Source organism: Lithobates pipiens, unplaced genomic scaffold (genome assembly GCF_037356315.1).
Source record: "Lithobates pipiens isolate NorthernLeopardFrog02 unplaced genomic scaffold, aLitPip1_a1.2 Scaffold_37, whole genome shotgun sequence".
Taxonomy (NCBI): Eukaryota; Metazoa; Chordata; class Amphibia; order Anura; family Ranidae; genus Lithobates; species Lithobates pipiens.
The window spans coordinates 15347336-15365229 of NW_027507825.1; the positions used below are offsets into that span (position 1 = coordinate 15347336).

Sequence of the window (17894 nt, forward strand, 5' to 3'; positions counted from 1 at the left end):
ACTGTATGTTTGGTGGTATTTGATCACCACTGGGTTTTTATTTGCAACATATGTACCCATATACCAAAATTTGTCCGGTTCCCGCTGAACTGGCTTTTTTTTTTTTTTTTTTGGTATGAGTATGCCTTACTTTAGCTACACTTAAGAGAAGTATTTTTATTTTAGAATTTTACTTACCTAGGTGGATACAGCATCGGTCCCCCGCTGGCTCCAACACTGAGAAACGTGCGATCAGACACGGCAGATTGTTTGGTTCTCAGTGCTCCCTTAGTGCCCCCCCCCTCTCGCTTACTGGAGCACTGGGCTGTGGAGGAGTTGGGAGTGCCTGGCTCAGGCCGTCAGCGGCTCCCTGAGAGACTGAGCTGGGTGCCCGTCTAGGCATGTGGGCGGATCCTGACCATATGGTCGTGATATTTCCCCAAGCCTGGACCGTGTCTTTGACATCAGTGGGCTTCAGTATTAACTTGCTATCATCTGACTTTGGGTCACAGGAGAACAAAAATAAATGTATCCCTGTGACCCATTAAAGTACAGTCAAAACAGCTTTGGCCATACATATTTAAAGGTTACACTTTAAATTTGTACAGCTGATATGCTATGCTGATTTATAGAAATATTGAAACCATCTCAATTTAAAACATGAGCCAGTACTGTGGAAAGGCAGAGTGTTTGTCACCACAGTCCTCCTTATATGCTTCCAGCCAGGTGCTATGCAGGCCCAAGGATCTCTGTCAAACACTTAGATAGATAAATAACCATTGCTATCATGGCCGAATTATGTGAATGTGGTCAGGTGTGATTTTATTTTTTTATTATTTTTTTTTTTTTCTGGCAGAACAGATAAGTTGCCACACTTGATCAGTTGTGCACAGGTGAAAGTTTAACCAGGCAGAGTCACTGAAGCCCCCTTCTTGGTTTTCTTCCAGGTTCAAGGGAAAGACCCATCAGTGGACATCACTCAGGACCTTGTGGACGAATCAGAAGAGGAGCGCTTCGAGGACATGTCCTCCCCGGGTCTGGAGCTACCAAGCTGTGAACTTAGCCGGCTAGAGGAGATCGCCGAAGTCGTGGCATCGTCGTTACCATCTCCGCTGCGTCGCGAGAAACTTGCCCTGGCCCTGGAAAATGAGGGTTATATAAAAAAACTCCTGGAACTTTTCCACGTGTGTGAAGACCTGGAGAACGTTGAAGGATTGCACCAATTGTATGAAATTATCAAGGGGATCTTCCTTTTAAACCGAACTGCACTCTTTGAGGTCATGTTTTCAGAAGACTGCATTATGGACATCATTGGCTGCTTAGAGTACGACCCGTCTTTGTCCGTGCAGCGCAAACACCGCGAGTTTCTAACAAAAACTGCTAAGTTTAAAGAGGTGATTCCCATATCAGACCTTGAACTGAAACAGAAAATCCACCAGACCTACAGAGTGCAGTATATACAAGACGTGGTATTACCCACCCCTTCTGTCTTTGAAGAAAACATGCTGTCCACGCTTCACTCTTTCATATTTTTTAACAAGGTGGAGATAGTTGGGATGTTACAGGTAAGGTCCTGCTGTGGAGTTTCGATCCATCGGCCTGGAAGAAATTGGTTGTTTTTTGTTAGATTTTTTTTATAGAAAAGTTGTTTTTTTGAAAGTTTTTTTTTTTTTTCTTTTTTTATATAGTGACAGGCCACCTGCATCCTAGCAACCAAGGGTGCCTTTCTTAGTTGCTAGGAAGCAGGTGGCCTGTCAGACTATGTAACACAACCAGTAAAACGACTGGGTGGAACGGGGTAACTGACATGCCTCCTCCCCCACCTGCATACCTAGTTGACGGCAGGGCGCTTGTCTTCCACATTTGGTTCCTGAGGCAAGCTCTGTCAGTCACAGTGAATTAAAGTGGTTGTAAAGGCTGAAGGTTTTTTTTTTTTTTTTTTTTTTTTTTTTTTTTCCTCCCTTCATGCATTCAATGTGTGATGGTAAAAAAACCTTTCGGGGTGCTACTCGGCCCCCTCCAATACTTGTTCGATCCAGTGATGTGCGCCAGAGCAGAAGGTCTCTCCCTCCTCATAGAGAGTATAAGGCGAAGAGTCGGCAACTCTTCCTCCTGATAAAAGTACTTTATTAATAAAGGGTACAGTGTACAAGTTACAGCAGCTTACACATTTTGGTAAGAAACCAAATAAATAACCATGGCTATGAATACGTTTTTTTTTTTTACCGAAAGTGTTAAAGTGGAGGGCCACCCTGAAAAACAAAAATACATTAAAAATTTGCAAAAAATCTGTAAAAAAAAAAAAAAAATGAAGATTTTTTTTTTTTAACTTACCAGAAATGCCTGTTGCTAGGCATATCTTCCTAATCTGAAGATATACTGATGATAGGGGCGCTACAGCAAATATAAATATCAAAAAAAAAAATTGAAAATTTGATAATCAAATGGTATCTAAAATGATACACACCATATTACAAAACTGCAATAAACAAAAAATTACAACCAAAATATAGTGAGAAACAATAATAAATAAAGTCCCAGTTGGGTAATGACACCAAAAGGAAACAAAAAGACTTAAATAAATATAACTCCAAAGTCCAAAAACAGTGATTTTTTTTCAGTGAAAAACTCCTGAATCCATAAATCAAAAGACTGCTGGAATCTTCTATAACGTAATGAAACGTCCCTTCACCAAAAACTTATGGACATAGAAACAACACCCCACTTGTGAAGATAAAGATGTCTTCTTACCAGATGCTGTTGACTACTTTAATTAAAAAGATAGTCAAATAGGCTTATGCAGGTTGATTCCCTGCTCACATGGAATAAGGTGGACCTCGTATGGACAGAAGCTTCTCCTCATAGACTCAGATAGGTCATAAAAAAAGCCAAACAAAAATCCATAGCGTAACACCGTTTAATAATAAAAATACATTTAAAAAACATAAGGCCAAATGGGTGTTGTTTCTATGTCCATAAGTTTTTGGTGAAGGGACGTTTCATTACGCTATAGAAGATTCCAGCAGTCTTTTGATTTATGGATTCAGGAGTTTTTCACTGAAAAAAATCACTGTTTTTGGACTTTGGAGTTATATTTATTTAAGTCTTTTTGTTTCCTTTTGGTGTCATTACCCAACTGGGACTTTATTTATTATTGTTTCTCACTATATTTTGGTTGTAATTTTTTGTTTATTGCAGTTTTGTAATATGGTGTGTATCATTTTAGATGCCATTTGATTATCAAATTTTCACATTTTTTTTTTTTTTTGATATTTATATTTGCTCTAGCGCCCCCATCATCAGTATATCTTCAGCATGACAAGTTTTTTTTCTTGTTCTTTTAGGGAGCAGCTATTAGTTGTTTGATTCAACATATTTGATTCACTGACTATTGGTCAATTTGATATCTTTTTTATTATTTTTTGTGGCGCGGAGTTTATTAGTTGCTGTGTATCAGCTACTTTTTTCACATATCTTCCTAATCTGCCTCTTCCTCCTCCGCGGTGATCTTCGCTCTTCTCTCCTCCGTGCGGCGTCTTCTGGGTAATGGGGCGCTGTGTGTTCTGGGAACTGTGTGTCCCAGAACACGGTGCACCCCATTCACAAAGCGCTGCGCGACTTGCGCAGTCGGAAATGTGCAGTGAAGCCGCAAGGGTCCACTGCCTGTTTCCCTTTGTTGAAATGGCGGCGCCGAGAGCCGAGGGGCGGGTCAGCCTCGGGCGACCGACTTCGCGGGCACCCTGGACAGGTTAGTCTGCTTATTAAAAGTCAGCAGCTACAGTGTTTGCAGCTGCTGACTTTTAAAAAATTATTATTTTTTTTTTTAAAGCTGGCCCTCCTCTTTAAGTGCCAGGAAGACGCCATGCACTATGGAGCACCGTTGGTCTAACTCCAGGGGAAATTAACATAGGCATATATCTTTTGTTTGTGGACTTGCCTTCCTCATTGGCTAAGACATAGCAGCTGCTGCCATTGGCATCCACAGCTGTTGATCACAACCAGTGAGGAAGGAACAAACTGTGTTTCTTATGGACATGCTGAAGGTCCGGTGTATCGTGCTGGAACTTCAGAGCTTCTTGCCAGAACCGAGGGCCCCCACCCGCATGTGTGGGAGTGATGTAATTGCGGCTCTGTCCGCTCATAGCGCCAGAGCTTGCAAACCCGGAAGTAATGGCAGGGGAAGATATCGGCCCCCTCAGCGGTGACAAGGCGTACAGACCTGGAGTACATTTTTTCCAGACTTTCCTGTGTTCTCTTAGATTTGGTGATGACTTTTTCTTATATCAAGTATTTACCTCTTAGGTTTGCATTTGCTAGATTGTAAGCTCTTATGAGCAGGGTTGATGTCTGTGATTATTGGTCTTTGTATTGTGACTGTCAATTTTTTGCTGAAATCAATAGAGGGTGTTTGCAAAAGCTTTCTCAAGTGTATTGTATGTGCATTGTGTGCAATTTTGCAGCGTCTCCAATTTATTTATAAATCTGCTTGTTCCATTTGTCTGAATACAGTACAGCGGTAATTTGCATCCTTATAACTTTCATTGAAGAAGCCAATGCCAAAGTGGTACCTAACTCTTGAATGGGATATCCGTGTACACATTACTTACTTTTGATTTTGTTGCCCACCTTTAGGAAGATGAAAAATTTCTTACAGAATTATTTGCGCACCTAACAGATGAAGCAACAGATGATGAGAAGAGACAGGAGCTGGTAAGTCTAGTTATGTGAATGGTGTATATCATTGTTTAAAGAGTTAGTCCTTCCAGCACTTATGGCCTGAGACATTTGGGGTTTTCTCGTACTTCTTGGCGACCGTCTTCTTGTTTTTGTTTTTTTTGTTTATTTTTTTTATTTTTTTTATTTTTTATTTTTAAGTTTAGAAATGTAAACAAGCACCTGAATGGTGGGAGATGGTGCCTAAAAGGGCAAGTGGAGGAATAAGGACTAGTCCCCAGTATTCTCAATATGCTACAGTCAGTTGATCTTTTTCTTACTACTGACCCACCATGCCTTGTTCTGTGTAAAGGTAGCAGGCTTTTACTTCCTCCTGTCCTAGCTGCCACCCCCCCCCCCCCCCCCCCGATGATTGGTGATTTCTTAATTGGTGGGGAATATTTAAAGTGGAGTTCCACCCAAAAGTGGAACTTCCACTCGCTTGTCTCCTCTTCCCAACCCCCCCCACCCCCCCCGTGCCACAATTGGCACCTTTCGGGGGGAGGGGCGATGTCTTTGTCATAGCTATGACTAAGCACTTCATCGAACTGTGAAACGCGTTAGTTCCTGTCTGTTCATGCTGTAGCTTGTAATTTATTTATTTTTTTCATTTTTTTAATAAAAGGCAAAAACTCAGCCGCTCGCACAGGAAAACGCTTTCCTTTGAAAGGAAAGGGGGGCATGGCTAACTGTCACACACTGGCAACACGTGAAGGAAGTTGTTAAAGCGCTGTGTTTAGCTGCTGCCTGGCTGTGGAGGGACAGATGAGCAGGAGGTTGGCTAGATTCAGGTTTGGTGAGACAGGCATTCCCTTTGACACATTATACTTTACCAGGCTAGGTATTAATAGCAGCTATTAGCACTGGTCTATAGCCTAGCAGTGTACATTCTTTTGCTGGTAGTGGCTCTGCTTTGAGCTCCAGGCTATGAGTGGTAAAGGGACCAGGAACTCCTCTAAGGGTTCTAAAGGGTCAGTGGTTTCACAACAAACTAAATCCATTTCCAAAAGAATGTCATCCTCCTCTGAGAGTGATGCGGCCGGTCAGATTGATCTGTCAGGGGAATCTGTTGTTGCAGCTGCGCTAGACACTTCAACCCCTGTATATATCACACAAGAGGTTTTTTTTCTTCTATTTGTAACTTGGAAAAGAAGATTGATGCTATATCTCTCCATAGTGGGGTCAAAGGTAGCAGATATCTATCTAGTGCTCAGGACCCTCTTATTGAGGTTCGGGTGGCTGGGGATCAGGTAGATCTTCCCAAATATTTGGAACATGCTTATTTATCCTCTTCTGAGCATCCTAACATAGCAGGAGTAACATCACAAGACAGGTTGCTTGTGCATTCTTGCTTAATTGGTTCAACCTTTTTGCTGCCTGCAGCGCAGGCTCTTGAGGAACCCACCTCTAATTTGGGATCATTAAAACCTCCCCCATCTTCGGATTGCTTTTTCTATTGATGCATGGCTAAAGAAGCTTATGTATGCTGAATGAGAACATCCGGATAAACAATATTATCCTCCTAAGAGATTCTCCATACTTTATCCTATGGAAGAGGATTTCTATAAAAAAAATGGGGTGGTTCCAGCAGTTGATGCTGCAATTGCCTCAGTGAACAAGAATCTCACATGTCTGGTGGATAATGCGCTAATGTTAAAGGATCCAACATCCGTATCAGACGCACTATATTTCACAGAAGATGCTATGAAAGATTCTATCATTCAAGCCTCACGGCTTATGCTTGGACTAGTGCATTCTCACAGAGTTCTATGGCTGAAAAATTGGTCAGCCGAAGCACTGTGTAAAAAGCTCTCAGCCAGTTTCCCTTTTCATGGGGAACGGCTATTTGGAGACTATCTGGATAAATGCATCCAAAGGATCTCTAATGGGAAAAGCTCTCTTTTACCAGTAAAGAAAGAGGTTCAAACATTTTCTCCTTTTAAACGTGCTGCCTCACCTGTACCAGGGGCATCAGCCTCTAGGCAGTCTCGACGGCCTCAACCGTCAGATTCAAGGGGAAGAACCCAAGGGCAGCACCAAGGTCAGAAGAGATCTTGGGGCAGAAAGCCCACAAAGCAGAATGCTAAAGCCTCCTTTATGAAGGGGCACCCCCGCTCGCTCCGGTGGGGGGAGGGCTCTTGCAATTATCAAGGATCTGGCAGGAATAATGTCAAGACAGATGGGTGGCTTCTGCCGTTTCTCTAGGTTGCAAACTAGAGTTTCCGTCTCCTCGTTTTCAGATGTTCCCAAGGATCCAGAGAAAAATGGTCTTTCTAGCTCTGGATCATCTATTATCCCAGTTGGAGATATCAGTGGTCCCCTTAGTGGAACAGAGCACAGGTTTTTATTCAAACCTTTTCACTATTCCAAAACCAAACAGAGAGGTAAGACCTAATCTAGATCTCAAAGATGTGAATCGGCACTTGAACATCCGATCCTTTCGCATGGAGTAAATCCGATTGGTTGTTTGTATCCTGCAAGGAGGGGAGTTTTTGGCTTCTATAGATATCAAAGATGCATATCTCCATGTGCCAATATTTCCCGCTCACCAGAAATTTCTGCGCTTTGAAATAGAAGATCATAATTTTCAGTTTGTGGCCCTGCCATTCGGTCTAGCCACAGCACCAAGGGTGTTCTCAAAAATTCTGGCACCTCCTTTAGCCAGATTAAGGGCTCAAGGCATAACGGTCCTAGCCTATTTAGACTATCTACTTTTAATAGATCATTCAGTCTCCGGTCTAAACCAGAGTCTGGTCAAAGCTGTATACTACCTGGAATCTCTAGGTTGGATACTCAACCTAGAAAAATCCTCCTTAAAACCATCAAGGAGATTGCAGTACTTGGGACTGGTTATAGATACCGTACAGAAAAAGGTATTCTTACCCCAGACAAGAATCAGTTCCATTATAGGACTAATTCAAATCATCAAAGCAAAGAAAAATTCTTCCATTCGGTTGTGCATGAGGTTGTTGGGGAAAATGGTGGCCTCCTTCCAGGCCATCCTTTACGCGCAGTTTCATTCAAAACTGCTTCAAAGCGCCATCCTGTTGGCCTGGAACAAAAAGGTTCAGGCCTTGGATTTTCCACTATGCTTGGCTCCCGATGTACGTCGGAGCCTAAATTGGTGGTTGGTATCCAGCAACCTCCAAAAGGGAAAATTGTTTCTACCAGTCTCCTGGAAAGTGGTGACAACAGATGCCAGCCTTCTAGGCTAGGGAGCAGTCTTGGAAGAAGATTCTGTCCAAGGAAGATGGTCCAGGTTGGAAAGGACCTTCCCTATCAACATTTTAGAAATTTGGGCAGTTCGTCTGGCCCTAGAGTCTTGGATGGTCTGACTAAGGGATTGTCCTGTCAGGGTTCAGTCCGACAATGCCATGTCTGTGGCTTACATCAATCACCAGGGGGTGCACGAGAAGTCCTGCAGCCCAAAAAGAGGTGAATCATGTTCTAGCTTGGGTAGAACACAACATTCCTTGCCTGTCAGCAATATTAATTCCAGAAATGGAAAATTGGTAGGCAGACTACTTAAGTTGCCAACAATTATTGCCGGGGAATGGTCTCTTCACCTCGACATCTTCCTAGCCATATGTCAGAGATGGGGTACTTCGGACGTGGACCTGTTTGCGTCCAGATTCAAAAACAAGGTCGAAAACTTTGTGTTGAGAACAAAGGATCCACTAGCATGCGGAACAGATGCATTAGTCTTGCTAAGGGATCAGTTTTCACTGATCTATGCTTTTCCTCCAGTTCTGCTTCTTTTGTGTCGTCTTTGCAGGATCAAGCAGGAACAAAAGGAGGTAATTCTGGTGGACCAGAAGAACTTGGTTTGCCGAGATCATAAAGATTGTGCTAGGAGTCCCTTGGATTCTGCCATTATGGCCAGACCTTCTCACACAAGTTTCGGTATTCCATCCTACCTTACAGACGCTAAATTTAATGGTTTGGCTATTGAGACCCACATTCTAAAGGAATGTGGGTTGTCTCCTTCGGTAGTATCTACCTTAATTAATGCCAAGAAGCCGGCTTCCAGAATCTTTTACTATAGAGTCTGGAAAGCATATGTTCCTTGATTTCCTGCAAATGGCATTAGAAATGGGCCAGATCTCGGCCTTGTCAGTATTTTTTTAACGGCCTTTTGATTCCCACTCTCCGGTGCGTATCTTTCTTCAGGGGCTAACACGGATTAATCCCCCTACCAAAGCCAGTTTTTGGTCTTATCGGCTTTGCAGAATCAGCCTTTTTAGCCTTTACAAGAAATTCCCTTGGTTCTTTTGACTAGAAAGATAATCTTTCTGGTTGCCATTTCTTCTGCTAGAATAGTATCTGCTCTGTCTTGTAAAAAGCCATATTTGATCATGCATAAGGATAAGGTGGTTTTATGTCCTCATCCTGATTTCCTACCAAAGGTAGTGACAGGTTTTCACTTAAACCAAGATATTTTTCTTGCACCTTTCTTCCCAGAACCTCAATCTAGGGAAGAGAAGCCACTACATTCCCTTGAATGTAGTAAGAGCGATCAGAGTCTATTTAAAGGCAACCGCTCAGATTTGCAAAGCAGATGTTTTATTTGTACTGCCAGAGGGTCCAAAAAAGGGACAGGCAGCATCAAAATCTACTATTTCCAAATGGATTCGTCAAGTCCTTATTCAGGCTTATGATTTAAAGAAGAAAATTATTTTCATGTTAAAGCACACTCAACCAGGGTGATTAGTGCCTCTTGGGCGGTGCATCATCAGGCCTCTAGGGCTCAGATCTGTAAGGCTGCAACTTGGTCTTCAGTTCATACGTTTACTAGTAGGGATGAGCTCAGGCGTGTTCGCATGGAACGCGTGCAGAGCCCGCCAGGAAGTCGGCACTGCGCTAATCGCAGGCAGTGAGACATTGCCCCATTGCGCGGCTGCAGAGATCGGGCAATGTCTCACTGCCTGTGATTAGCGCTGCGCCGACTTCCTGGCGGGCTCTGCACGTGTTCCATGCGAACACGCCTGAGCTCATCCCTACTGGTAAACATATGAACTGAAGACCAAGTTGCAGCCTTACGGATCTGAGCCCTAGAGGTCTGATGATGCACCACCCAAGAGGCACTAATCACGCCTGAATTCATCCCTATTTACCAGATTTTATAAAATCGATGTTAAAGGTCATGAGGATATTGCCTTTGGGTGCAGTGTACTGCAGGCTGCGTCCTTTGGCCTCCTGTTTTTTGTTGTCTCCCTCCCTCCAGTTGCAATTGCTATGGGGGATATCCCACATAGTAACTACTATGGCTCTGTGTCCCCTCCCCTGATGGAAGAAAAGAAAACAGGATTTTTAAAACGGCTTACCTGTAAAATCCTTTTCTTTGATGTACATCAGGGGAAACAGAGGTCCCTCCCTTCGTGGTATACACTTGTATTGCTTGGCTACAAAACTGAGGACTCCCAGTAGTGGGCGGGGTTATATAGGGAGTACACTTCTTGCCTTAGGGCGTGCCAGTGTCAATCGCCTATCAGTGGCCCTATAACCCACACAGTAAGTACTAGGGCTCTGTGTCCCCTGATGTACATCAAAGGATTTTACAGGTAAGCTATTTTAAAAATCCTGTTTAACCTCCGGTCCATTTTTTTTATGTATTTAATGTCATTGCGATTGTAATAATAAAAACTTAAGATTTGATCTCATCAAAACCATTAGGTGATCTATATCCCCCAGCTTTTACCAAAAAGTTGTCTCAGTTTTGGGAGGACTGACCCTTTAACTGTTGAACTCTATTGCTTACGTTTATCCTCCTTACAATGTCTTTTTTTTTTTTTTCTTGAAGTTGAAAAGTTGAGATGCTGTGTAAAATCAACATAAAAACAGATTGCAATGAGTTTGCAAATATCATCAACCCATATTTTGTTCACAATAGAAAACCTCAAATGTTTAAACAGATATTGGACCATTTTAAGAAAATTTGAAATGTTTTAAATTGATGGCATCAACACGTCTCAAAGTTGGGACAGGTCATGTTTAGTACAGTGTAGATGAAGTCAGGACAAGGCCAATGTTTAACATGGTGTACCCTCTTCTTTGACCAACACTCTGTCTGGGAACTGAGGTGACCAATTGCTGGAGTTTTGGGAGAGGAATGTTGTCCCATTTTTGCCTGATGTATAACTGCTCAACAGTCCTGAGTCGTCTTTGTCGTATTTCTGGTTTTACGATGTGCCAAATATTTTCGAATGGTGAAAGGTCTGGACTACAGGCAGGTGAATTAAGCCCCCGTACTCCTACTTGGAAACCATGCTGTTATCATAGATGAAGTATGCAGTTTTGCATTGTTCTGCTGAAATATAAAAGGCCTTCCCTACCAGAAAGTCAATCTCCTGTTTTTTGTCTGGAGGATGTGGTGCCCATGCTTGCCAAAAATGTCAAATTTTGGCCTTGTCTGACCACAGAGCTGTTTTCCACTTTGCAACAAACCATTTTAAATGAGTTTTGGCTCAAATAAGACAGCAGCGTTTCTGGATTATGTTCTGATATGGGTTTTTTTTCCATGGTAGAGCTTTACCTTGTTTTTTTTGGATGGCTGGGCAAGCTGTGTTCAGACAGTGAGTTCTGGAAGTATTCCTGAGCCTATCCAGTGATCTCTATCACACAATCATGCCTGTTTTATAATGCAGTGCTGTCCGAAGATCACCACCATCCAATATTAAATTTCGCCCTTCCACACAGAGATTTCACCATATTCTCAGAATCCTTTGATATGCACTGTAGATAATACATTGAAAGTCTACGAATTTATGTTGGGGAACATTATTCTGAAATCGACAACTTTTAGATGCAACTTTTCAGATTAGTGAACCTCTGCCCATCTTTGCTTGTGAGACACTGACTCTCTAAGATATTTTTTTATTTTTTTATATCCAGTCATGTTACTGACCTGTTGCCAATTAAAGCGGTTCTTGATAATCCAGGTATCTGCACCCACTACCGGCCAGACCGCCGCAGACCCCCCGCCCCCCTCCCCCCGTTGTGTTCTGGGAAACACACAGTTCTCAGAGACACAGCGGGGACCATAAGAGACGCGCATCGCGACTCGCGCATGCGCAGTAGGGAACCGGGCAGTGAAGCTGTAATGCTTCACTTCCCGATTCCCTGACAGAGGATGGCGGCGGTGGCAGCAGCGAGACGCTCGTCATCTGCCGCCGACATCGCTGGACCCTGGGACAGGTAAGTGTGATTTTATTAAAAGTCAGCAGCTGCAATATTAGTAGCTGCTCTCTTTTAATATTTTTATTTTAGGTGCAGAACCACTTTAACCCAATTAGTTGCAAAATGTTCTTCCAGCTCTTCCTTGTTGCTACCATTTACTTTGCCAGCTTTGTGTTGCCCTGTCCCAACTTTTTTGATACTTGTTGCTGCCATCAATTTAAATATTACTTTTTTTTTCTTAAAGTGGGAAAATGTTCTCAATTTTAAACACTTTGATATGTTTTCCATTTTTTTTTTTTTTTTTTTTGATTGTGAATAAAATATGGGTTTATGAGACTTGCAGAGCACTGCATTCTGTTTCAAAGTAGCTTTTACACAGGGTCCCAAATTTTTGGGAATTTGAGGTTGTATAAATGGTTGCTATCATCTTGCTATAAGTGGTTTAGTCATTTTGTCGGGAATATTCAGTCCATCCTGTTTTTTGATTTTTATTTTTGTGCTACAGGTAAATTTCCTGAAAGAATTTTGTGCTTTCTCTCAAACATTACAACCTCAGAATAGAGACGCTTTCTTCAAGACCCTGTCCAATATGGGTATACTGCCCGCCCTGGAAGTGATTCTGGCAAGTATCGCAGTACATTATTTTGTACTAAAATAGAAATTGGCTGAAATTTTGTAATTTACATACAAGTGTCCATCATGCACTTTTGATACATTAGCATTGCTTGAAGGTTTGGTTATTTTATTTCCTTCTTGCCAGATTTGTTTGCAGCTGTTTGGGAAAGAGGAATCTGACTAAAAACTGTGTGTTCGCTGTTTTGCGCAGTTCGAAGTACAGTCCTTATGATCAGTGTATTGAAATGTAGTCAATTCTTTTGCTCACCCTGACCTATGTCCTATGCTGGCACCAGCAGTACATTCACCCCTGCCATGTTGTCTAGCCTCCACTGACCCATTTGCGGACCCAGGACAAGCAAAGTGCTGGGTTGGGAGACCAACAAATATCCATTCACTGATCTCTCCTACCTAGTAAGAGCCTGGAAGTAATGTGCATTACATTATATCTGGGTGCAGCTGTCAAATTCCCTGGCTGCTGATGCCTAATTTCTATTAGGCTCCGCTGTCTCAGTTGCAGACCCAGGACAAGCAAATTGAAGGGTTTGGGAGACCAGCAAACGTTCTTTCACTGATCTACCTAGTAAGAGCCTGGAAGAAATGTGCATTACATTGCATCTGAGTGCAGCTGGCAAATTCCCTGGCTGGTGAAGAAGCTAATGGCGTGTAACCTGTGCTTCATTACCTTCAATGGAGAGCAGGTGAGATATAAGGGTCTAATAGACCACTTATGTCTCAAAGACAACCAGGCAGCTAGGAAATTAACACCTGAGGCCGTGGCTGTCAGATCAAGGTAAATTTACATCTCTGTGGTGAAAAGGTGGGTTAAGTTAGGGCAAAGGGGGATAAAGACTTTGTTTTGACCACTTGTCAACCACAATATGTATATATACATTGCGGTTTCCAAGTGGTTTACCGTGATTATGGTTGAAGATATTCCCCTATATCCCTCTCTCTTCATGAAAGCGATCCAATCGGCTCATGTGCCACTGGAATGCTTTCCAAAGCGGCACCGCTCCTGGTGTGTGTGTGTGTGTGTGTGTGTGTGTGTTGGGCTTACAGTTTCCACAGCAGCACCCAAGAAAGTCTAGAATGTCTTTGATCGCCTCTATGGCCTTGGATGACTGGAGCGACGCCCTAATGTCACTTCCAGTCTAGGGTGGAAGTAAACAATTTTTATTTTTGGATCTTTTTCTTTTACACGTATAGAGAGAGATTTGGAGTCTTTTAGGCCTCCGATCTCTCCATAAAGAGATCCATATTTCTATTACAAGGGATGCATTCCTTGTAATAGGAATAAAAGTTATCCAAAAAAAAATTAATTTAAGGGGAGGAAAATAATATTTTATACAATTTTTTTTTTTTTAATAATATAAAGAAAAAAATATTTAAATCGCCCCCATCCCTCTGCTCCTGCGCAGAAGCAAACGCGTAGGTCGCACACGTGTATCTAAACAGTGTTCACATCGCACATGAGCTATCACTGTGAACGTTGGTGCGAGAGCAATAATTCTAGTGCTAGACCTCCTCTAACACTAAACCGGTAACCTGAAAAGATTTTTTAAAGCATTGCCTATGGAGATTTTTTTTAAGTACTGTAGTTTGTCGCCATTCCATCATCGTGCGCAATTTTGAAGCATGACATGTTGGGTGTCTATTTACTTGGCGCAATATCTTTCAAAAATATTGGGGTATATATTTTGTTTTGCTTTTTTTCCAAAAATAATTGTTCAATTGTGCAAATACCCTTTGACATAAAAAAATTGCAACATTAGCCATTTTATTCCCTAGGGTCACTGCTAAAATTCATGTTTGGGGGTTATAACTAATTTCTAGCCATAAAAAAATACTAATTTAAACTTGTAAACAAAAAGTACCCGAAAAGGCATGGTCTCCAAATTGTTAAAGTGCACTCAACCTTTTCAAAATCTACTTTGCCATTGAGTTTGTTTTGTGATGTCATCTTACATTCTTCTGTTTGTCTTTGCAGGGTATGGACGACGCACAGGTTCGAAGTGCAGCCACTGATATATTCTCATATCTGGTGGAATATAACCCATCTATGGTCCGTGAGTTTGTAATGCAGGAAGCTCAGCAAAATGATGATGTAAGTCATTCTATTGCTTTTAAAGTGATTGTAAAGCCTCTGTTATTTTAATATGAAAAACAAAAAGTATTCATGCTTGCTCTGTGTAATGGATTTGCACAGAGCAGCCCCGATCCTCCTTTTCTCAGGTCCCTCTTCGGTGCTCCTGGACCCTCCATCCTGTTGAGTGCCCCCACAGCAGGCAGCTTGCCATTTGGGCACCCGAGCAAAGTCACAGCTCCCTATGTCCATTCAGACATGGAGCCGTGACCCTCCCCCCCCCCTCTTCATTGGCTAGCTGACTTTAATTGATAGCAGCGGGAGCCAATGACGCCTCTGCTGTGTCTCAGCCAATCAGGAGGGAATACCGAGACACTCGTGGACATTACTTGACAGAGATGGGGCTCAGGTGGGGGGGGGGGAAGAGAGAACTGCTGCACACTAAGCCCCTGTACACATGGTCGGAGATTCCGACAACCAAATCCGTCGGATTTTGTCCAAAACTTTTGTATACACACGGTCGGACAAAGTTGTCGTAAAATCCGACGTGATGACGTTATTACGTTATGACGGGACTACGTTCAGGCTAGTAGCCAATAGCTTTGGTATTGGAATTTGATCTGAGCATGCGTGGCACTTTGTCCGATCGGAATTCTCTACACATGATCGGAGTATGTCCGATCGGAGCATATTGTCGGAAAATATTTCCAGCAAGTTGGAAAAGTTGGTCCGATGGAAACAGTCCGATGCAGACCACACACAGTCGGAATATCTGACAAAATGCTCCGATCGGACACATTCCGACGGAATCTCCGACCGTGTGTACAAGGGCATAGAAGTTTTTTTTTTTTTTTTTTTGTTTTTTTATCCCAATACTTTCTAACTTTAGAACCACTTTAAATGCTTCATGTATTTGCTTAAGGCCCCTTTCACACTGCAGCTGTGTCGCTTTAACTGACAATTGCGTGGTTGTGTGACACTGTACCCAAACAAAATTGGTGTCCTGTTTTTTTTTTTTTTGGTCTCCCAAAGCTTTCTTTTGGTGGTATTTGATCACCTCTGTGGTTTTTTTATTTTTTGCACTATAAACAAAAATGACACACAAACAAAATGCTATAAATGACACCAATACAGTGATCAGTGCTATAAAAATGCACTGATTACTGTACTAATGACAAAGGTAGGGAAGGTGCTTTCTTACTGTGGGGGGGGGGGGGGGGAGTGGACTAACCGAGTACAGAGAGAACGCTATTCCAGGTCCCTAGGAACAGCAGATCTCTCTCTCTCTCTCCTCCCCTGACAAGTCCGCTGGGTGCATGCACGATCACATGCATGGAGTGATGTACTCGTATGTCCGTTTGCGGTTTGGGGGCGGTCGGCAAGTAGTTAAATCTGTCACATAAGAGTTGCTTTATGACTCTGAAATTAAAGTATAACTAAAGGGATAACCTTTTCTCTTTTGTTTTCGATGGTGTGAAGGGGATATTAGAACACCTGGCAGTTGTTGTTGCTGTCTGTGCCCCCGCTAGGGATTTTCAACCTCTCGTCTTGTTTACCATTATCAGAGAAAGTAAAAGAAAGTTCCAAATTTGGGATGTCCCCAGAAAAGTAACAAAGGTGAAATCCTCCAATGGAGACACTAGTTCTGTTGACCTGGGGGTCCCCAAGTAATTCCAATAATTTGCACTGATTTCCTCTCACTTCCTGTTTGGCTGTGGGACAGGACATGAAGGGAAATCTCCCCAATGGGACATAGATGGCAAAAAAAAGAAAAAATGTAAGACCCTTTTCACACTGGGGCACTACAGCGATAAAAATAGCGCCTGCAAAGCGCACTGAAAGAGCCGCAACTGTCTCCAGTGTGAAAGCCCCGATGGCCCATTTTATATGATGCCGATTTTGTTTTGTTTTTTTCCTTCCCTCCCCCCTACATCTCATAAAATCTAACAGACACCTTTCCCACTGAGGCGTTTTTCAGGCGCTTTTGGGCCAAAAATAGCGCCTGTAAGGTGCCTGCAAAACGGCTCCCCTGCAGTCTGTGTGAAAAACAGTGCCTTCACACTGAGGCGATGCGCTGGCAGGATGTTAAAAAAACAAGTCCTGCAAGCAGCACCTTTTTGGAGTGGTGTATACCGCTCCTCCACCACTCCTGCCCATTGATATGAATGGGCACCACTGCCAAAATGCATGCAATGCGATTTGGCAGTAGCGCTTCATGGGCACATTTAACCTCTTCCTCGGCTGCTAGCTGGGTTATATGCGCCCCACTAGCAGCCGTATAGCACCGCTAAAATGACGGTAAAGCGCCGTTAAAACCAGCAGCATTTTAGCGTCAACGCCTGCCCGCTTCAGTGTGAATGCAGCCTTAATAAGTGATACAGAAAATTTCTTACATTTAAACATTTATTAAACAGAACAAACCTCCAGTCAATTTAATTATGTATGTATAATTTTAGATTAAAAAAAAATAAAAATAAACTATATATTAAATAAAAGCGGGTAATCAAAACTTTTGGACGAAAAAAAATGGGCTAACTTTACAGTTTTTTTTTATTTATCATTAGTATATTTTTTTTCCAAAATTGCATTTGAAAGACCTCTGCGCAAATGCCGTGTGACATAAAATATTGGAACAACCGCTATTTTATTCCCTAGGCCAGTGATGGTGAACCTTGGCACCCCAGATGTTTTGGAACTACATTTCCCATGATGCTCATGCACTCTGCAGTGTAGTTGAGCATCATGGGAAATGTAGTTCTAAAACATCTGGGGTGCCAAGGTTCACCATCACTGCCCTAGGATCTCTGCTAAAAAAAAAATTTGGGGGTTCCAAGTGATTTTCTGGCAGAAAATACAGGATTTTTACTTGTAAGCAACAAGTGTCAGAAAAGATTTAGTCTTTAAATGGTTAAACTGAGAACTTCTACACACAGAGCTCAGTTCATTCATAAGTGTAAAAATAAAAATAAAAAAAATAAAAACACACCGGTGGCTACGATAGCCTTGCTAGTGGTTTGTCACATAAGCAACACATGCAGCTCATACTGTATATAGTATTAATGGGAATGGTTACATAGAACACCATATAAATCCGATCGGGAATACATATGTAGTAATGAATGTGCCCCTGGCGACCCATAAGGGTAAAGGAGGCCAATCAAAAATTAGCATTACAAAAATAAATAAGTACATCACAGAAACTTACAGGAAGGGATGAAGACAAAACTCAAAGCTAAGTGCCATGGGGCCATCAATCTGACACACTGGATGTGTAGTTGACCCAGCCTCCCCCCTCCCCCCCCCCCCCCATAACTTATCAAATTTA

The 17894-nt window shown here is 42.4% G+C and overlaps 1 protein-coding gene across 1 annotated transcript in view; it reads left to right on the forward strand.

Moving 5' to 3' along the window:
• The window catches only part of PPP4R3A (protein phosphatase 4 regulatory subunit 3A), an 85794-nt gene that overhangs the window by 27189 nt on the left and 40711 nt on the right, over positions 1-17894 (forward strand). Inside the window, 4 exon segments of the mRNA XM_077466753.1 lie at positions 927-1544; positions 4612-4689; positions 12374-12490; positions 14474-14590. Of these exon segments, the coding sequence (XP_077322879.1) occupies positions 927-1544; positions 4612-4689; positions 12374-12490; positions 14474-14590 (930 nt within the window).